Source organism: Augochlora pura, chromosome 5 (genome assembly GCF_028453695.1).
Source record: "Augochlora pura isolate Apur16 chromosome 5, APUR_v2.2.1, whole genome shotgun sequence".
NCBI classification, from domain to species: Eukaryota; Metazoa; Arthropoda; class Insecta; order Hymenoptera; family Halictidae; genus Augochlora; species Augochlora pura.
The window spans coordinates 16,548,626-16,570,920 of record NC_135776.1 but is presented as its reverse complement, the minus strand read 5'-3'; the positions used below and the strand labels follow the sequence as shown (position 1 = coordinate 16,570,920).

The 22,295-nt window shown below is 30.5% G+C and overlaps 3 protein-coding genes across 7 annotated transcripts; 2 read left to right on the top strand and 1 right to left on the bottom strand.

Annotated features, from left to right (window-relative positions):
- Positions 1-460: 460 nt before the first annotated feature.
- Hcs (holocarboxylase synthetase-like protein) lies at positions 461-21,110 on the bottom strand. Of its 5 annotated transcripts, XM_078180462.1 has the most exons (18): positions 19,377-19,467; positions 18,907-18,967; positions 16,646-16,853; positions 11,614-11,750; positions 11,361-11,531; positions 9,115-9,268; positions 8,984-9,049; positions 7,261-7,455; positions 6,335-6,629; positions 5,991-6,122; positions 5,549-5,875; positions 4,743-5,094; positions 2,980-3,162; positions 2,469-2,601; positions 2,136-2,296; positions 1,638-1,752; positions 1,022-1,235; positions 461-780 (listed from the first exon to the last, which is right to left on the bottom strand). In XM_078180462.1, the coding sequence occupies exons 3-18, from the start codon at positions 16,797-16,799 to the stop codon at positions 609-611; spliced, it is 2,961 nt and encodes a 986-aa protein (XP_078036588.1). In that variant the 5' UTR covers positions 16,800-16,853; positions 18,907-18,967; positions 19,377-19,467; the 3' UTR covers positions 461-608. The 5 variants fall into 5 exon arrangements, with proteins under 5 accessions (XP_078036588.1, XP_078036589.1, XP_078036587.1 ...); XM_078180463.1 differs by lacking the exons at positions 18,907-18,967; positions 19,377-19,467 and adding an exon at positions 21,011-21,110; XM_078180461.1 differs by lacking the exon at positions 18,907-18,967 and having other exon boundaries at positions 19,377-19,494.
- On the top strand, positions 19,786-20,831 carry LOC144469921 (uncharacterized protein C9orf85 homolog). The gene is made up of 2 exons (XM_078180653.1): positions 19,786-20,394; positions 20,560-20,831. Exons 1-2 carry the CDS (start codon positions 19,962-19,964, stop codon positions 20,754-20,756), a joined length of 630 nt encoding a protein of 209 aa, XP_078036779.1. The 5' UTR covers positions 19,786-19,961; the 3' UTR covers positions 20,757-20,831.
- A 146-nt stretch (positions 21,111-21,256) lies between the features above and the next one.
- Positions 21,257-22,168, top strand: Bin1 (histone deacetylase complex subunit SAP18). Its single transcript, XM_078180654.1, has 4 exons — positions 21,257-21,464; positions 21,566-21,672; positions 21,776-21,970; positions 22,048-22,168. Exons 1-4 carry the CDS (start codon positions 21,393-21,395, stop codon positions 22,133-22,135), a joined length of 462 nt encoding a protein of 153 aa, XP_078036780.1. The 5' UTR covers positions 21,257-21,392; the 3' UTR covers positions 22,136-22,168.
- The last annotated feature ends 127 nt before the right edge of the window (positions 22,169-22,295 follow it).

Sequence of the window (22,295 nt, the reverse complement as noted above, 5' to 3'; positions counted from 1 at the left end):
GACGTGTTATGTAATTTTTAAGAGAAATTCCTCGAGTATCGAAAGATGAATACCATTTGTTATATGTTTATATGTTTAAATCGAAGTTGATATATATACATATATATATATAATAATTCGTAATGAGGAAAAAGTATATTGTCGCATAGAGTAGTGAGGTATTACTTATAATGTTTCTCATTTTTCAAATACAGTTTTATATTCTGGTGCCAATCGGTCAAGTTTATTATGACCTTAATTGAACTTTTGTAAAAGAACCTCAAATTTTATTAACAGTGAATAATAAACAACTATGAAATCTACACCTGTGTCCTTTTTGTATTCGTGTGCATGGTTAATGATATTTTTCTCGGGTTAATGGATTCACTGTGTAAACATGTTCGTATGTATGTTCAACGGGCGGTACATAATTGTGTAAAATTTCCATAACAGGGTACGGGAGAAGATCAAGTATACTTCACACAGTGTATTTATTATATTTAGAAACAAACAAAGTGAAAGTAAAAAAACTACCTCGTTTACTGACGTATAAAAATAAAACAGAATAACAATATATAACTAATGACTGAACAGTCTTCAACGAAATTTATTTTTACGTGTTAATCAAATTATTTAGGAGTTACGAGTCCCTTAAGGAGATCAAATCTGTTTCCATCGGGATGTGCAGTTATTATAGTTCCATCTTCCCCGCGGACACGTAAATATCCATACTCATCGATACCCAACACTTTGACTTTCTCTGTTGTACCTGTTCGCGATACTATTGTTATATCTTGATCACTGTAAACGTAAAAAACACGATCTCAGCATTATGCGAGAATAATTTAAATTATATAAATCGTATTCTACTTATCTAAGGGGCCGATTTTGCAGAAGAAAAACATATGTATGAATAATAATCTCTTCAAGAAATAACCATGTAACAGAACTTACATATACAGGAGTTTCAAAGATGCACTTTTCTTCAATAAAAAGGGATACACAATTTATAAGAAAGTAAGGAAAAGCTTATGAAACATACCTGTGAACCCAATACATGTAATAAGCATCCAAAAATTCGTCCATATTTCCACTTTGTACGGTATCTATCCACCTTTCAATCTCATTGAACACAATGGCAAAATATTGTTCGCAAGAGATGGGTTTTAACTGCTTATTAAAAGTTTTATTAATCAATTTCACTACATCGTTAATGCAACAAACTGGATCGGTATTGAACAAATTCACTCCAACACCTACGAATAAATAGTCACGATAATCAACTACGTGACAGGCAGGTGTCGAAAATGTGGGTGTTGAATTTGAAAAAGATGTAGATAAATGATTGAGCTATGTGTTAATATGTATAAATAGTTTACTATTTATAGTAATACTATTTACAGCCGTTTATCCTTACTTTATAAATATCTGAAGAATACTCAGCCATTTTTATGACCGAAAATAATAAATAGTTTAACCGTTGCACTGTGCTTACGGTAAATGTTAATCATTTTAAGTGTAGAAAACAATACATTGGCACACATACATTCTCTTAAATGTATAAAGAGTATGTCTTGCTATGTAAAATATCGTGCGAGTAACAGCGAATAAAATAACACGAAAGCAATGTAATAATTAGATATTCATAAAGTACTTACCAACATCGCAAATGTTAATACCAGATGTTACTGTAGTCTGGATTAACATACCGCCAATTTTAACTTTCTTTCCGATATATATGTCGTTAGGCCATTTTATTGTCATATCAACATCCTAGTAACAAAAATAAAGATCTCGGTTAAATTTATATGAACAATATATCGTGATATAATACGTTATACACTATACAGGGTTTATCACGAATAACATTATTTACTCAGAAAAAGCATTTGTTATTAATTATGCAGGATTTGTGAATAGATATTATGTTAAATGCGGTAATTTTATAAAGTTACTATTATAACTTGTGGTTGTAGGATAGTATGTAATAGTTTCGTTTTTAATTCGTTTCCGTTATTTTGTTTTGTTTCGTTATTAATAAATATTGGTTTTTATATTTGCATATGTAATAAAAAGATATTGTAATATATATTATAATAAGTATATAAATATATATATATATATATATATATATATCAAAATAAGTAGAACCAAACCTCATATCCAGGTAGAGATTTGATTGCGGATACAATAGCGACACATACTAAATGCTGCAATAATGGAATACGTTGCCCAAGTATAGAATCAGTCGGTATATGCATTTGTAAAGTAAATGCTGCGCATCCTTTAGGACTTAGCCATTGGTTTTTACTTCGTCCTAAAAAGAAATCTCTGTCTAGAAACGCGACTTCTACGAGACAAGTATTAATTTACTGATAATTATAAGGTATAATAGTGCGTGATAGATAGTTCAGTTTATTATACAACCAGCTCAGAATCACTTAGGACTGTGTTAAGCTTTGTTAAAAAGAAAGTTTAAATGAATGCACCTCGTCCTTGAGTTTGCTGGCCAGGAATGACAGCTAAACCATGTTGTAGTTCTATCCCGCCTACAACATCCATGGATGACGTCATTACATCCGCGTATATCACTAAACGACCTAACTCTTTCGTGGTTAAATTCTGTGAAAAGTTTTAATTATGTTAATCTCAATTACTTAAAAATAAATAACAAACTTTTAAAAGCTAATACTAATATATATTTTTTTTTATTAACGAGCTTTTTTTTATACTAATATATTACTACTATTATTCATATTGTTATTATTATTATTATTATTATTATTATTATCATGATTATAATATAACTGAAGAAATACTAGAAAACATTATTTTACGTTAAACTTTAATCTTTTATTGTCTAAACGTATTTTTTTGGTCAGCTGTATTATGCAACGAAAAAAATGTTAAAATTGAACTATATAAGGTACCTACTTAAATTATGCAACTTTTGTTAATGATATTTTTGATGTAACAGAAAACTGCTTCAAGACATATTACCTCGAAATACTCGATCGTTGAAAAATGTTCAGGACACTGATGCACCATAATCGGAAGAAACGAATCCGAAGCCGGTTTGGTACATGTATTACTACGGCAAAATTGTATTTCTAACTTCGGTAACTTTAAGGTGTCGTTGGATGCCATCTTGTCTTTCAATCTGTCCAACATTCCCAACTTCAACTGTAAAATGTAACGAAAACAAAGTTAATAATTAGCTCTAATGAAAATATCAAGAAGAGAAGTAGAAATATTACAATGTATTAGTTCGTCTTTAGTCACTGATGCGATAGGATATTTAAAAAGTTATTTACAAAAGACGTCCTTCAAGGACAAAGAAGAACACTATCGCCATGCACGTCGGCCATCCGGAAAGATCTACGGTTTGTCAACGTTTCTCGCATGTAAACAACATTTTTTTGCGTGTGAACAACATTTTTACAAATGAGAAAATTGTCAGAATAAAATGTAAATTATTAAGTTCTATAGAGTTATGCGTTATTTAAATATTATGAGCTTGGTCTTATACCAGCGAAAACTATAGAACTTTGCGGATGACCGAATATGTATATAAGACAGATTGTGATTAAAACATTTTTAAGCGGTTCCGGGGCCGGTATCAGTACATAAATATTAGCTTTGTGTCCGCAATTCGATTTAATTCCGATTTAAATTCATGGTCTCGTTCTCGTAGTCTCCATGTTAAAATTTACATTAATATTAACATACACCGAGATTCGAAAACACTGTCTTCACAATATAGTTGCACAAGTACGAAAACGGACATATGTTAATTAACATAAGACACAAATGAACGTTGCGACATAAATCAATGCAATAAACTCAAAAAACGTATCCCTACTCGTCATAAAATCATGACCGAAGCGGTATCTTCACAGGCTATCAAGGTATTGGACACTGACTTGCAACAGGCAGCAGGGCTCCAACATAATTTATGTAAAAGTATACCACATAATAGATAGATACAACCATAAATATGTGTATAGATAACAATGAAAGAAGCACAGGGAGGCTTGTAAACTGTGAACACATACAATAGTCTATTTTATGTTACTAAACAACTAAGTATACTTAAGTATTTGATATAATTAAGTATTTATATGAATACTTAAGTATTTCCTTTGTTTGTGACAATACGAAGAATATTTTACACGCCATTAGAATGACATTAGAGGACAAATACTCTCGACATCATCAATGCTTTTTCTATATATTATAAGTTAATATCTGTTTCTTTCATTAGTATAGTTGGCGTAATCTTGTGATAACATTTGACTACAGAAATGAAATATAAATACTATATGAACCGCATACATTCGAATACGCATAAATAAACGTGTTTATTGCATCAGATCTGGGAGCAATAAGTACTCTGACATGACAAACTATTCACGATGGAGTTTCTTGACGAAAGAAGATTTGATATCTACAATTTTCTAAGTTACAACTTCAACTTTGGCTACAGTATTGTTTACAGTGTTTTCGATCTTGGATACCAATCGAAATGCGTACCAAATATTTTTTATATCGTCACAATTGAGGGAAATGGTTCGATGATCATCCTCGGATAAACACTCTTTATACACATTGAAAAATATTTTTACGCGTGTCTGTATCTATGGAACGTTTCAAAATGTTCTTCGTAAATTACCGTTCTTTTGCTTTCTCATACAAAGTACAATTAATAAAATATGTCGCTAATACAACAGCTTTACGTTGCATAAATACCATTAGCTTCTCACCTCGTGTCGACCCAAGAAGTAAGCTGGCGTGAAATTTAGAGATTGACTTGTAGGTTTATAAAGTTCAAGACCCAGGTGCACACTTAACAGATCATTGAGTATTTCTATCCTAGCGGCGTTGCTTTCCGTTAAAGCCTTGAATTTGTTCTCTTCGAGCTCGTATTGCGTTGGGTCTACCTCCAGATGAATTTGGGAGAAAACAATTTTACCAACGTTTCCTGACGGGCTGGCAAGTAATATGCTTGGCGTATGCCATGTCTCCTCGGTACCAAGAACTTTCACATCGAATAAATGCGACTTTCCTCTTCTATCTTTTACATTCGATGAACTCGGTGTCGATATGCTAGATACTCTAAACAGATTTTTCAAAACATTTGAACTCGCCGTAAACACTGTCATGGGAGAAAATTTTGAGTATTATCAATAACGAAAAAATGTAAAATCATGCTTGGTTTCCTAAATGATGAAACTGTCAATGACTGTTTGTGAATACTAAATGAATATTCATTAAAATTAATTGTGAACACACGAAATATAATGGCTATCTCATAGTGTAATAAAAAATACGAACAAATACAGAAGAACTATACTTAAAAATTTGCTGTACAATTTGTTGCGAACATTGTGAAGCGGAATTGGAACAAAAAGTAAGCTATGAACGTATATCAGATAACAGAAATGTTCTATTTCAACTGAATATGCAGAAAACAACGTTGGTAAATGCGACAGTTGCGATACGTGATTTATTCGATGGTCGAATTTACTAAATTCCTTCAAATTATCGCAACAATACGTGAAAATCTTACTTGACATCCTCGTGATCTTGCGAAAATCTTGTTCGTATAGGAGACGCTTGATAACAGAAAATATGGTGCATCATTCTTACATGTTTCCATTTCCCGTAAGAAAAGTGTACGAGCTCATTCTCGCGTACTTCCGCTGTTTTGAACGATGGAAGCAATATATGGAGCACGTCGGAGCATAACGCGAGAAGTTTACCACCGCCAAGAATATATTCAACGAGCTGGCTTCCGACTTCGTTCCCGACATTTCCGCAAACAACGACTAAAATCGCGTTGTCCACCCACGCATCGCTGCGCGCTTCGTCTAACGACAACGCATAAATGGTATAACTGCAAAAGAAATTATTTCATTAAATTGTATAATTCGCACGTTCGATTTGTATAATCGCCGAACGTTCGTTCGTCCAAATCGGTCAGAATCAATGATAAACCAACGCATACGCACTTAGACGTTCCAAGAGATTCCTCCAATACACTCTTCACATTGTTAAGCGCTATAATACTATCCGCAAATATTAACACGTTCGGTGGCTTAACAGACTTACAGGGTAGTTTCGCTGTTATCTCCGCCATATTTCTATAAAATGAAATGCAACATTAAAATCTTTTAAAAGATTGTCGAGACACTGACATCGGTTCAGTGTTTTTGACATTGCGATACTCACGTAATACAACTTTGTTCTTATATTATTATTGTCATAGTTATCATTATTATTTACGTTAGTAATAGAATAATAGATAAAATCAAATACTACAATAATATAGGTAATAATTGAATGAAATACTCACTTTAAATTACCTTGAGGCGGCGGGCCTCTAATGACTTTTCCACTGAAAATAGTCTTCTTTTCCACAGGCACAGTTGTAGTTTTGATATCAATGTACGACGCCGACCGTATTTTGTCGTCGTCCGATTCTTCTTTGGTATTTAGTATGTCGAGTGATTTACTAGCCGAACGTAGCACTTCATGGCGTGTAACGTCCTCTTCTTTGTCGATGTCTGTCGCGTTCGATGGAAACAGATCATCTTGTTGTGGAATGTTTACAGAATCTTGTGTAGAAGCCCGGCTGCTGTTTTCAGTTTCTAAAATGGACATCCGGCAGCATTTAGTTTTAATTAATTACAATCGGTAAACTATCATACACAAGGAAAAATGATAATAATGAACCACGGTTCGAAGAAATGATTTCTCTTTCCGAAATTTCAAGGAGAAACTAGTTGCTGTGATTATTTAATTTATCATTGCCATTCCAAGTTCGTCGCTATTCATTTTTACATATTTAAGTAAAATTAAGTTGCTTGTATTTAGGTATTTGCTTATATTTAAGTATTTGATTGTATTTAAGTATTCGCTGATATTTAAGTACTTGCTTGTATTTAAGTATTTACTTACATTTAAGTATATACTTATATTCACGTATATACTTACATTTAAGTATATACTTATATTCACGTATATACTTACATCTAAGTATATACTTATGTTTAAGTATTCTTAAGTATTTTACTACTTTACATTGTGTAAAGTAGCCTAAACATTTCCGCATCCTTTTACAATGTATATATCATCAATTGAATTTTAATAACTATTCCAAACAACGATATTACCGTGGAAAAAGAGAAACAAGGAGATAAAGAGGAGTGGAACAGGCTCATGCACTGATTCTTGATAAAGATTTCTCTCTCTTTCTCTCCCTTGCCTGTATAATTTTACCTAATGTTTCATTTGATGCGACCCGATGCGAACTTTCACCGTCTCTGTCTGTTACAGTATTGTCCGGATATATTACTACGCCTGGAAATTCAGCGACTTCGAGTGACGTGCATTGCTCCGTTGCTAATCTGGCACTGTCGCTTAATAGTCTTAACTTTCCAACATGCGTTTCCCATTCCGTTTTATCTAGAAACCCTTGTCAAACGAAACAAAACATTTTCGTTAAATCAATGGTGAAGACAGCTATAATTATTTCAAACGCTCAGCATGAATTACGTGAAACGAGACACAAAATTATATACATATACCTTATATGAAAACATAAGATATACATATATAATTATATGTAAAAGTTTTGCATATTCCTTGTAGGATTATAAATAGTTACAGTGGCGCGAAACTCTAACATTACATGTATTTTATGGTGAAAATATGGACATGGATGAAATGCCTATGGTGCGTATGGTGTACACAAGAATGTGCACACTTGTTAGGTCGGTGTAACTTTCTCGAAATCGAACCAGGTGACACTGAGTTATTTTGTAAAGCTAGGAGAGTTAGTTCAGCAGACAATGTCCACAAGATGATCGCAAAAATCGTAATTCGTTTGAGTGACGAAGAAGAATAAATTTGTTTAAACTTATTAATCTGAGTAACTTATTAATATTATTGATATAAAATTTTAAACTTATTTTCTAATTATTTATCTCAACAATCGCTGCTATATTAACTAATAAACTATTTATCTCAACAAACGCTGCTATGTTATGGATACATCAAATTACAGGGTCCCATTTAAAAATATTAATTGGACTTCGATATTTTCCCAGCAATAGGGATATTGTTTAAACCACCTAATATCCCCTTCTATACCAAATAACTTTTGTGAGAACATATTTTTGATAACTTTAATATTATTCAGCGAAATATTCCACTGAGTTCAGTTAAACAGATCACCCTGTAGAAGTAGTCAGTAGTTAACTATTATATAGTTCAACGCCACCACTCGTGCGCATTGAACTATACTACTGATTTCTTATACAGGATGATTCAATGATCCGGACTCGGTGGAACATTTCGCGACGAATTAAAATTATCGAAAACGTGATCGAATCATATAATCTATTTCTCTAGCATTGTTAGCATCATTAACAATAATGGAGACATTGTTATATAACTGCTTTAGTGAAACACTTTGTATACTATAAACATCTATACTTTTTATACGATTACATGATTATATGATCATATAATTATATAAAACCATAATATTTATACGGTTATGTCATTATTTCTATGATTATATAACAAAATATCCAATCATTGCAATTATGCACAAGCAATTCGTGATAAATAAAACATCAAATTGAAGAAGCATAATAATTTCTGTCAATATACCTTAAATAATTAGCTTTCTGTTTTAGTGGGAAAGAACAATCTACTTTTTCAATAGTAAACCGTTCTTTTTTTGTTATTACGGTATTTCGCGAATAATACACGTGTATTAAAAATACACATGCACAGACTATGTTGTAAACATATCTGTCTTAGGGGTGTGTCTTTTGTTGTGCCAAACCAGCTCAAATTTTACGCAGATCACAACACAATTTTGTTTCTCGACAAAAAAAATACCAATAAAAGAATAGAACGCTTTTAATTAAGCTGCATTCTACTGTACGAGCTACATCACACTACTTATCGTGTACGTAAAATTTGTTCTTACTTGTAGCTGGCGGTGCATTCATTAAATCGAAGTCGTAAAGACAAGGCTTTCCTGATATCAGGACAGCTGAAAACACAGAAAACTACTTTAATCCGAAAATTTTAATTACCATAATCGTAGTCCGTACTTACTCTGTATACGTTTCAGCAACAAGCCGTTATTAATATAACATTGACCTTCCATAGATGCGATAAAAAATTTTACAAGTTTATCTAAATCTGTCTCTATAATTAAATCGATATTTTTATTTGCCGTCCATGTTACAATTAAACCGTACTCTTCGACCTAGAATTAATTTACCGGTTTACGTAATCACTATACTTTTTTTCGGATGCTCCTATGTATGTACACACATGAAATACCTGTCGGTTATCGTTTTACTAGTCTTATAGTAGAAATGTTAATAAGCTGGAGAAAAATTAATACAATTGCATTATGTCTATGGTTAATGTAGGTCAAGTATCTCGTTAGGTGTAAGTTAATGCGTGTGCGTAAGCTTCTCGAATCTTAGTTATTAAATAGATCGAGAAAGTCACCGGTGACTTCGCGCGAGCTATCTCCCTAGTCAGGTGGATCATCGAACAATGTCAAAAATTTGGCAATCTTAAAATGATGTTGTTATTAAATAAAATATATACATTTGAAGGAACGAATGGTAAATGTTTTATTAAATGGTACTCTTCGTTGATTTCGATGATTGTAAAGTATGTTGCCAAGATTCGTGTAAAAAATAACTATGCCCATGTACTTGGTTTTAGTTTAAACAATTTAATACGTAGGTTTGGCAATATATATTTCAGTATATACGTTACACAAATATAGATCTCTAACATTGCAACTTATAATTGATTCGGTAAATAGAAATTAAATATATTTTAATGAGCAATAAATATATTTTAGTAAACAATAAACATATTTTAATAAATAGTAATTGTAATTTCATCGTATTTTATGTTTAATTATATTTTGTTTGTATGTTTGTATGTTGTTTGTAACTCTAATTTACGATTTAAAAAGAAAATATACTATGGCAAATGAAAATCTCCTTAAAACATTCGAATAATACAAAATTGAATAAAATGTGAAATACTTTTATTTATATAATTTAAACTAGAACCAAGCGATGGTAATATAAGCGAGGTTATTAAGGACGTTGACCTTGACGTTGATTATTAAAGAAATTAACAAGTATCTGAAATTTTCGAATGTCCATAACGAAATACAGTACGCACAATTAGGTTTATATTATTACTCAATATTTTATCATTACCTGTTTACGATAATAAAGAGTTAAATCAAAAACTAATTTTCCACTGTGCGTTTCTATGTTTGTATATCGGTTCTGTACCACTCCTAAAAATATATCGGTGTTAGATTAGTTCGACAAAAAATTAGAACATAAATTAATCACGTTTTTCATTTAAAGCTAGAAGACTTTTTTTATAAATTCTGCCGTGCCGAGTGTTGGGCAAATTTATTTCAACATTAAGGCCTCTGCGTAGTGAAAGTTATTTAGCAATAACTTGTTCGCCTGGCAAAAATAATAGAACTGCAATCGCTATAATTATGCGTAATTTTTAGTCGGATATAGTTGGAAATAAATTAATATATACGGTAATTTATCCATGAAATACATACATATACTCCTGAGTTCTGTTGACACAAAACTAAATTAATATAAACAAATAAATATTTTCGTGTATACAGGCTGTTCGAATATACAAGGTTATTTTTTCAACGAGTGTTATTAATGAACAAGATATGGCGAAAATCAAAATTGAGGGGCATACGATGAAAGATTCTGTTTAAATGATCGATGAATAAAAATCTATTTAACTGTATAAAATAATTCGTGAGAGTATAACATACTCAGCATGCTAATTCCTCTATTATCCAACAAAAAATATTAAAATCATTTAGTGTAGTTTTAAAAAAGTTATTACATTTCGGAGACTTTTTTGACTGACTGTACTACTACGATTTCACACGATGGTCGTTGTACATTTAAAAAATCGTTAACAAAAACGTAATTTCGAAACAGGTTTTAGTTATAATAATTTGTATTTATTATCTGTTTATTCGTTTATATTGCCTATCATTGACTGTAAGGCACATCCATCATGTTCTTTATCATACAGATGCAAAGATATGTTCGAAAGAAGTATTAACTCTCCGTACAGACCACGACAAACAACGACCATCAAATACAATCTCTATCACCAGTCAGAACGATAACCTTGATAACAAGGTTGAATTAATTGAAACGATTATGGAAACGACAGGGTGATTTCTTTCTCGAAATGATCAGCGATGCAAATCTACGAAACATCGGTCGAACCCGATGGATCTTTAAGGTTGTAATATAAACTACCAATACCTTTGTCGCCTTTGTTGCGGAAGTAGGATTAAAACTCTCAAGATCGGCTTCAACAAGGATATATAATTTGTACTCTGGGTGTAACGAACTTCCAGTAGCGTTAGTTGTATGCAAAGGAAAATACGTTCTTCCATATTGATACGTTAACCAACTCGAGATATCAACACTTTGCTGGTAAAATAGCAATTCATTAAACAATTAAACGACAACGGTTAGACAATATACTCTCGTGTTACTATTACTTAATGCATACTTGAGGATATATAGAGCATAACCTCATATCACCGTGATACCATAACAAATTCTCGAGTCTAGCTTCGCTTTTATTCGAGCATACAGAAGAAGCCATAAACTCTTCACACTGATAATCATCCGTCGGGGATTTTGATTCTTAAAATAACAAAGAGAATTCCATTATGCTCTGCTCGGGTGTATCGCCGAATTGTCCTTATCTATATGAACGTTAAACACACAAATCTGTGTAATATTAATGGCGATATCAGCTAAAGGTAAACTGTTCAGGGTTGTTGTTTAACCTTTTTTCTTTTTCTTTTTGTTCAACGAACCTGGATATTTAAGTTCGAGGCGTACGTAAAGCTTCTGTGTAAAGATAACTATCTTTAATCGATCAGAAAATAAACACGTTTGTAATTTCATTTAATTAATCACGCTTGTGATTAATTAACTCGCATTTTATTCGAAGAGAGTATTAATGATTATTGAACTCGACCATGCAAACGTGATATTAGAAAAGGGATGATAACGTCGTGTACAATAAATATTGCATCGTGTGACTAACCTTGTGTGAAAAACCTAAACATTTACTCCGGCAAAGAGTAAGATGAAAACATAATTTTGCAATCGTGAACGTTAAGTGAAAATTCAAAAATTCTGTGGAAATAGTATTCTGGTTAATGTTTCGCTATCGTACATCATTGTAATAATACCTATAAATAGTTATTAATCATTTGGTCATGCACATATTTTTATCAGTCGTTCATGCTCGTTTTTTTTTTTTATCATTGTTGACGATCGTATTGTTTACAAGCCGAGGGACAATTTGGAGAGAATTTACTGTACCTTTGATTACTTAAGAGTTGCTTAATTCAATAAAAAGCTCAAAATTTACTAAAAAGAACTGACATAGAATGTAGAAAAAAAGATAACTGTTCTAATAATTGGCATAGGATGAGCATAATTCATAGTCCATTGTCAAGTCTTATACAAGTCAAGGCCATAAGCGTATAAGCGTAGCGAATTTTATTATAAAATAAATACGTAAATTTACTATAAGATAGTTATTATTTCTCGGATTTCTCAGTCGATACTTTCTGTTAGTAACACAAACATTAAAAGCGTGTAAGAGAATTTTGTTAACTGAACAATTAAACAGAAACTAGGTGTAGCAACATTGTTCGGGAAGTGCCGCTTCTATTTCTTTTTTGTTCAAGTATCTCGCATTGTCTACGGATTACAGAGCGGAGCAGTATAAACATGTACAAACTATGGAATGCACAATAAATTTACAAAATTAATAATAACGCAAATAATACTTGTGTATAATATTTATTTTATGTCTTCGTGTATACGTACATAAATTTAATAGCAGATTAATACTTATACGTGTACCGATAGGATTGATAGAAGTGATATAAAATACAAGAAGGAGGATATATGATAAAATAACAGACAAATATGAAGAATTGTTATATACAAAATTTTTATGTACCTACGTTAGGCCTGTAACTAGAGAAAAATCGTATAGTAACATGAAGAAAATGAAAGTTCGGTAATAGATATAAATAATAGTATAATATATATATATACATTGGGAAACGTGTTAGAAAACCTAAAATAGATTATGCAACTATGTTAAAGCGTTAATAGAATTTTTCTTATAAAAATATTATTTCAAAATTATTTAGTCGGAAAATTTGTATAATTGAATTTGTAAGAACGATAAAAAATTTATATCGATTATTAAAACGTGCCCGAAGATGGTTATTTATTGTTCGATATTGTTAATATGTAAATGTGCATCATTCCAACCTTGTTTCATTAGCAAACACTAACTTCTCTGTAAAATGCGAGCATACGCACAGCTTGCAGTGAACACACATTCAATTCTAATGTAAATAGCGCTATATAAATAAACTATGCATAGTAATGGACAAAATTTAATTGGGAATTTTCAAAATCTATTTTTAATGAATCTAGATTCAATGCAGTAAAAGCCATTAACACAAAAACGAAATCATTTTTGTACTAAAATTCGCAGTTAAATTTTGGACGAATTATTAAATAACTATGATTTATATTAAATTGTCAAAACGATATTAAATCGCGGAAAAAATGTCGAATTATCCTAGCTGTTAAATAAAATAAGGAATTGAATTTTTTGAATTTAATTATCGATCCTCGGTTCATCTGTCTTTTTCGATCGCTATCATTCTCTACCATAACTGGTACTCGACAGTGCTATCGTGAAAAGATGCGCCAGTTGTGAGGACTGTAACTATTCTTCTGATTATGATAAAGGGTTAAAACTTAACACAAAACGTTATAGTTTTCATGTTTGTTGCTAGTGGGTTTTCCTTGTAGTGCATAATTTTTGTTACAAACAGATATTTATTTAAAAGATAGTAAAATATCAGCCACTTAAATCGATTAGAAAGAAGTTTTTACAGGAAACAGTAAAATATTGTCAAAGCAGGTGATATCATGAAAAAAATGTTTGGCCAAAAGTTGTTTGGTATAAAAAAGTGTAACTTGAGAAATATAAACAAGGGACAAAATAGTTTTTTGTCTATTTTATCAGCTTTCATGAAAGGTAATTGCAAAAATAACTTTTATAATTTATATGCAATAATATAACTTTTCATTAGGATCTCCTTCAACAAAAAAAATACTTCCGCCATGTGATACACCCCTTTACATCGATCAACTTTTGATAAAATATTTTTTTTATACATCACTGCCTTAAAAGATAATTCACCGTTTCGCATTAAAATAAGCCACCTATACATACATTCTACTTGGCACTAATTTCTTTATTAATTGTCACATTAAATATTATTACCATAAAATAATTAACAATGAAGTGAAAATAGCCATATCGATGATCACCGAATTATTAGAAATGAAATAGCAGCACACCGCAACGATCTCATCATTTATTGGGTTTGCATAAAATGAATACATCTACGTACAATAGAATCTAATTTAACTAATTTAATATTACTGCCACGCATGCTAAAGAAGCAGAAACAATAGACGTAAAGAAGTGCATTAATTAAAATATAGTAGATCGTAAGTTATTATTTATTGTTAATGTTACAGAACGTATATAATTTATAACAGTTGTGGAATTATTTACAGAAAATTGTCTGAAACAGAAAGTGTCTAACATGTACTAAAGTAACTCGTTTATGTTGTAAAAGTGTGTTACGTCTATGAAGGTATATTCTATGCAGTATAGATATTTTCATTCGAAATTTTAACATGTAAAGGTATTAATAAATTGACGAGCAATGTAAATAGATACCAGTGGCCTATAAAAGTCTTCGTAGAAATATATGAAAATTACCTCATTTTGTTTTATTGATCAATTAATTAAAAAAAAAGTATGCGAGGATCAATCAAATCAAATTGAATAAACTTCATTTTTCATGTCGTCTGAACACTTTTCTAAGCCATTGTATGCAATATAAACTATCACAAGAACCATAAAACTATTTATTTAATAAAAGGCAATAAGTTTATATATTCTATAATAAGTATAAATTGATATTTTATTTCAATACGGAATATACATTTAATTACGAAAAATGTGGTGCTATTGAGCCAAATATTAAATTTTAATTCTACTGCTAACTAAATAAAGTAATGAAACTTCTTAAAAAAAATAAAACGGAAAAAAATTGTTATAAATTGATCAAGTTGTAAATTATGAACCGTGATTATTCATGTTCAAATCATAATACTCGAACTTAAATTTATGTAATTAATCAAAAAATTGCATTATTAATTCAAGTCAGAAGACTTCTATGTTTTCTTGTAGTGAAAATTTATTAATTGAAAATCATTTGTGAGACTATTTTAACATAACTTTGTCAGGAAATAAAGGATCATTTGTGAATAACTGTAACATAATATTTCTATACACGTGTAGCCTAATTTAATCTACTCGACATGCTATCGTAATATTAGCTCGAGGAATTCTCTAACAAACACACAAGGAAACAATAAATGAACAAATAGAATTATACAACATACAATAGATAAATATAAAGGACGAATTAACTAACATGTCCATGGACATAGTTGGCAATGACAAGAACTATTCTATATTGTTTACAATTCACCATCCACCAAGAAAAATCACCGTTTTAATCACCTATTATAGTTACCTTTTTATGTTATCTTAAATAATAATGTAGGTTAACGAATTTATACGTGTAAAACGTGAGTGTAATAAAACACATGCAGGTTGAAATTATATCCGTTAAAAAAGATTTAACATTAGACATAGTAATATTAATAATTATGCATATGATATTAAAGAAGCACAAACCTAAATAAATAGCGATATGATATCAAAAAAGTAAAGATTTCAAGAAAGTCTAAAATTAGACAAAAAGCGACGAATATGGGGAAAAAGTTAAGCTTAGTGACATCCGTTGTTTAAGTAAGATCACATGATTTTAAAACAGTGCATATGTTAAAGGCGTTTACTATAAGACAATGGGGGCAAAATGGAAATTATTTATGTGAAACAGAAATAGGAAAAAGAAACGGAGTATATGTAAAAAAAGAACACGACGAAAGAATGGTGGAATAAATAAAAGTTATAAAATCAGAAATACAATAGATGAAGAAATAATTAACAAGCTGTGGCATAAAAGGCAAGAATAATAACGAGAAGTGCGATAAGAAAAGCTTGGAACATAACAGAGTGACAGCAGATATTGAAATATTCCAACCATTTCATCTTTCCTACCTTGAATAAACTTCATTTAACCTACCTGAAAAGTTTCGTGATTTGTTTTTTTTTTTTTATAAACATTCAACAGAATAACTTACAACAAGTCGTCCCTTCCAACAACTCTAGATTGTCAAATGCTTAAACGGTACAGGAGTTACATCGAACATTAACTACGTTCTTAAATGCAACAATGTTGAATCAGTTTCAAATATACTTAATTAGTTTAAAACTGTGCACGTTTTTTCTAACGAAATCAAATGGTACATAGTAAAATATAGAGAAAGATTGATAAATGTATTACCTTTACGCGAATCTACTACTGTTTTATTATAAAACATGATTGACGGATAGTTAGATATATTTCCTTGAAATAGATTACGCAAATGTGCCTTTAAAAACAATATCCGCCTCGATTGAATAGAGGTCGCTATTGCATACAAGAATGTTAAAATCATTTTTAGACGAGAGTGCTCTTTTCAACGATTGCAAAGTCACTTCCTCGTGAATATCTGAAACAGAAAATATTTTATTCCGAACGAAACGCTTTACGAAACAGTCCAGTCGGATAAATTGATCGAATCTGCCCTTAATGATTTTTTAACAAGTATTATACGATACCTCACCAAAAAATAGCACTTTTTTTGCTACATTTCAACTCTGTCGCTTGCCATAAGAGTACAGAAAATTCTCTCCAATTATCCCTCAACTTGTTAACAAAAGTTAACAATGTCAAAAGACAAAATACGAAGCTCGAATAATCGTATCCCTTCTCCCCAAATTATCTTCTCAAGTTGAAAAAAGAATTTTGTATACTTTGAATTAGGATTGTTAATTTTTTGAGATTTTGTTGCTCTAGATTAGACCCGGACAACCTGTGGCTCCCTTTTTTAAATAGTTTGCAACAAAACGCGGTTCGTGATCCGAGATGTATCACATTCTTTCTTTAATTTTTCAAAAGCATGCGAAAGAGAAAAACGGGTGAACAAACGCGCGATCTAATTTACCCCCGTAACTGTCCTCGCGGCATGCTACAGGGTTGAAATTTTGCACGAAGAGCTTTCTCTTGGTCAGGCTCGGATGATAAAATTGAGAGAACGCAACATTTTTGTTTTCTGTTATTGCAATCAATCGCAATTCTTGCCAATTTCTTCTTTCATCCAGTTTAAAATATGTACGAATCTTTTTTGAAGACACGGTAAATATTTTATATATACACGCATTATATAAAATACACGTCATCGTTGCACATTTGCAATAGATTATCCAGCTCCGTTAACTACGACTTTTCAGACTATAAGTTCTTCATAATTGAACAATTAAATCGAAGGTTCCAGTTTTCTTACTATTCTACGATTTTTTATAATACGTTATATTCTATTCATATCTTTGTGGCAACGTGAAGACATATCACGGATTATTTGGCAAGGGAAACACGCGATTCGTCGCGAATCGATTTTGGTGTAACATTGTAGAAAAGTACTGGGTAACTAGGTTTTAACCCACATAGAGCCAAGTGCAGACTCTCAACCTACAACACTCGACTGCTAGATACCTAAAGTTAGAGAATATCTTTTACGAATTAGCTGAATAGAAATATTGTCATTGAATGTTACGAACATGTTCGATATCCATGTACCTACGATTCTGCGCAATGTAAATTTCGTTCCCGATTACTTTTTTTAATAAATTCAGCGTTGCCTATTATTTTTAAATATATATATAACAATTTTATTTAAGATATGTTGTGTTAATATTATTCGAAACCATAACTAACTATCTATACTACATATATTTCATAACTAAAACAGAAATAATGATTTCTAATTTTTCTTACAATGTCTGGTATTTGGACAACAATATTAAAAATCTATCATTTTTATGGAATTTTCAGAGGAAGAGTTCGATTTTTCTAGTCAGTTTTGCTTGTTCATAGTATCTTTACCAGGAGCAATTAACAAATAATTCTAAACCAAATATATTAATCAATAACAATGGTGGTCTTTTAAGATTTATTAACTTCAAGTTTTGTTATTAAAAATAATATAAGTGATTAGAAAGTGAGCAATGATTTCATCAGATTCTTCATTATGAAAGCTTTTTCCATTGATATCAACACAACAGGTAACAAGAACCTTTCACAATCATTTTTTTCACACATTCTAATCTAGACTATGAATACATAAAGTGTTTGATATATTGTGTGTGATTATTAGCTTCATATGTACATGCTCCAACTGTGTTTACAACACATATAATATAACACAGCAATAAGTAACTTGATTTACATTTCTGAAATAAAATGTGTAATTGTAATATAACTAAAATGACTCAATAACTTTTATTAAAGATTTTAAATGAATATACATAGAAAAAGTTATTACAAAAAGTTCTATTTCAAATATGTTTTAACTACCTACACATAATATTTAATTATCAACTGAAGAATATAGGGACTGTCTTGAACAATTAAAAAGGTAAAAGTTTTACAAATAATCTGTAAATGAAGAAATGTATTTAAAAGTTAAAATGGCCATATAAACTAGACCAAAATTCTTTACTTACAGTCTATATCATTTGAAATTTGTTAATATGACACACTATTTCTGATTATATTAAACTTAACCTGTAAAAAGATATTGATACATTTAAATATTTCGAAATCAAATTTTGTAATACTATTTTACGCAATTAATCCCGAATAAACTAAGAAGTTCGCTTGTCGGGGTCACCACTTCGAAAATATTAGGGAATAGTATATTATTTCTCTCGAGTAGAATAATCCAATGACATTAACTGTTATTGCCATTGTTTTCAAAATTAATATCAAGGAATTGTTTTTAGTTCAATAAAAACATTATTTCACACGAAATTGTTGACAACAAGTAATTATACGTGAAGATAAGTTTGCAGGGTCTTTACAGGGTTAATGTTTTTATTACGCACCACTGCACTGACTGATCAATTTTCTCTTAGATAAAAAGCATTCGAAATTGAAACAATAACATTGTCAATAATAATAAATGATCACATACCTATATTCAAGCACTACACTTCATATATGAAGTTAAAAACGAAAGGATGCACTAACATTAACTTTTGTTGCCATTTCACACTGATAAACTATGACCATCGATTCAACCATGTAACAGAAAATTCACAGAGACGTAAAACTCTGCTGTTTACAGAAGATGGAGACAGAAATTCAAATTCTTGTGCGCATGCGTAAATAAGAATACAAGTCATACACGATTTTATGAAGTTCATCAGAGAAATAATAGTAATTTAATATCCATATGTATATATTTAAAAAATCAAACATATCTATGTATATACAATTGTATTTTTGTAGATATGCGATATTAAGGCTATCTTCATGAAAGACTTCTTCACGATAATAAACAAATACTGCATATGAGTTTCCTCTCTGGTATACGCATACTCTATGGATTAATGTAATACACGTGTGTTTGTGTGTTCATGTTTAGATTAGGTTATGTTATAAACGTCATCCTTTTGAAACTTATGTTGTTATATAGTTAAAATAATACAAAACTCTGCAATTTTATATATTTGTACGTACGGACTATCGAATTAGTTTTCAAAAGTAATATAAAAATATGAGCACACAGAAAGGGAATTCAAATCGATCAAGACCACAGAAATACAAAAATCACACTGCTTTCAAAAATGATCTACATGATACTTCACATAAAACAAAAATGATCAACAGCATTGAAGTAGCACGCGTATGTGAAAGATGTAAACAGATTATTGAATGGAAAATTAAATATAAAAAGTATAAGCCACTAAAAACACCTTCAAAATGCATAAAATGTCAGCAGAAGTCGGTGAGGCAAGCATATCATACCATTTGTTCACCTTGTGCTAAAGAAAATGAAGTGTGTTCAAAATGTGGTAGTAAAAGTGACATTATTGAAGGAAAACCTACTAAACAAGAGGCTATAAAGTTAGATGCCGAATTACAAAATCTTCTTAAGCAATTACCTGAACGAAAACGTAGAACATTTCTACGCTATATGGGTCAAAAAGGTACATGTATTTCAAAGTATTTAACTATGCCATGAAATCATTAAAGAATTAATTTACTCAGAGTTATATAAATGTTAGAATTAATAATTAGATAATAATTAACACTTAGAGCTCTATAGCATATAAAACTGATACAATGTTTTTAATATTTAACATCTCTTCCAGCTGGAAATAAGAAAAACAATAAGAAGTATGAAAGTGAAGAAAATGACAGTACAGAAGAAACAAAAACTGAGTCTGATGTAGTGTCCTTATCTAAAGATGATTTATTATTAAAATTAAAATCACTAGCAGTTATAAATGAAGACGAAGACGAAGATGATTTTGAAGATGATACTTGGGATTCGGATTCTCTAGAATAGATTGTTATATAGAAAATTTGTAATAAATTATTTGATTGTAATAAAAATTGTAATTATTTTAGATATAAATATATTTCGTAAAACTATCTTTCACAGAAATTCCATTAAGATTGGTGAATGAAATTTACGATAAAAAAGTCGGGAAACATAATTTTTTAATTTTTTTATCATCCCTACCAATTGGATTTTTGAAAATAATTAGTTAGTCATTGTCTAGTGAACTAATCTCTTTAATATCTTAAAAAAGTACTCACTGTATGAGAAAAATTAACTCGGTTGTACTCTGAACAATGTATACGAAATGTTTGATAATACATATTACTTAATTTCGATTTTCCATTTCTCTTGAGAAGAATAAGATTTCAAATGTTGAAAGATACACCATAGAGTACATATAAACACATGCAACTAGATTACATATACAGTATAGTTTTCTAAAAAATGATATCAGAGTCCTCTAGAGTTATAATTCATTAAGATACAAAAACATAGCCTTAAAGTTTGTTGAGCCACCATTCCTGAACACACGTCTGCTATTTAGTAAACAGACGCTGTTTAACATTATTTCCAAGTTTTGTACTAAACAAATAAATTATATCTTTCAAAAATACGTATAATTTTGTAACAATTTTAATAATGACATCAGCTATAGAATCTATGGTGGTAGATGAAAAACAGTTACCGGAAAAACCCATTGACAGAGAAAAGGTATGTAACGTAACAAACTTTCGTAAAAATATTATTATAAATGGTTTTATAATATTTTATATAATTTCATGTTACTTCTGTTCTGTTTATTTAATTTCCAGACATGCCCACTCTTGCTTCGAGTATTTTGTAACACAGGCAGACATCATAATATAATGGAATATAGTAGAGGAAATGTACCTTCGAATGAATTACAAATATATACATGGTAAGATCTCTAAAATATTCATTACCTGTCAATTATAAACGAAGAAGAGGTCTATTTGTCCTCTAACCATGTGAAATAACGGTTTTTATACTTTTGTTAACAGGATGGATGCAACATTGAGAGAAATTACAGGATTAGTTAAAGAAGTGAATCCAGATGCTCGAAGTAAAGGAACCTACTTCGATTTTTCATTGGTAACTCCTGAACTACGTAATTCTGGATATCGTATGCGTGAAATAGGTGTAACTTGTTCAGGACAAAAAGGTGCAGATGATAATAAAACTTTAGCACAAGCAAGGTATATATGGTTTATTTGTTAAGTTGCATATTCTCAAATGTTTTATTAAATGATATTCATGATTTGTGTAATTATAGGTTCACAATTGGTGACTATTTAGATATTTCTATCACACCACCAAATCGACAACCAGCAATTAGACGTGGTGCACTACGTCAATATTGATTTAAATAATAAATGTGCTAATATTATAAGCTACATTAATAATTATTTTCCTATCAATAAATCATACATAAGAACAGAGATTGTTACATCATTTTTTAGATGTAGAAAAAGATGTGAATGAATCTTGCATTTATAGTCACTATACATTAAAATTTTTATT

What these genes read in the sequence shown, in the direction of transcription:
- Bin1 (XM_078180654.1), top strand. Translation starts at nt 21,393, where the DNA reads ATGACATCAGCTATAGAATCTATGGTGGTAGATGAAAAACAGTTACCG. An exon ending in GAATTACAAATATATACATG is followed by an intron (nt 21,673 to 21,775) that starts GTAAGATCTCTA and finishes TTTTGTTAACAG; the next exon opens with GATGGATGCAACATTGAGAG. An exon ending in AAAACTTTAGCACAAGCAAG is followed by an intron (nt 21,971 to 22,047) that starts GTATATATGGTT and finishes GTGTAATTATAG; the next exon opens with GTTCACAATTGGTGACTATT.
- LOC144469921 (XM_078180653.1), top strand. Translation starts at nt 19,962, where the DNA reads ATGAGCACACAGAAAGGGAATTCAAATCGATCAAGACCACAGAAATAC. An exon ending in ACGCTATATGGGTCAAAAAG is followed by an intron (nt 20,395 to 20,559) that starts GTACATGTATTT and finishes CATCTCTTCCAG; the next exon opens with CTGGAAATAAGAAAAACAAT.
- Hcs (XM_078180463.1), bottom strand. Translation starts at nt 16,799, where the DNA reads ATGATTTTAACATTCTTGTATGCAATAGCGACCTCTATTCAATCGAGG. An exon ending in CCAGCAAACTCAAGGACGAG is followed by an intron (nt 2,297 to 2,468) that starts GTGCATTCATTT and finishes ATTTCTTTTTAG; the next exon opens with GACGAAGTAAAAACCAATGG. An exon ending in TATTAACATTTGCGATGTTG is followed by an intron (nt 1,236 to 1,637) that starts GTAAGTACTTTA and finishes ATTTATTCGTAG; the next exon opens with GTGTTGGAGTGAATTTGTTC.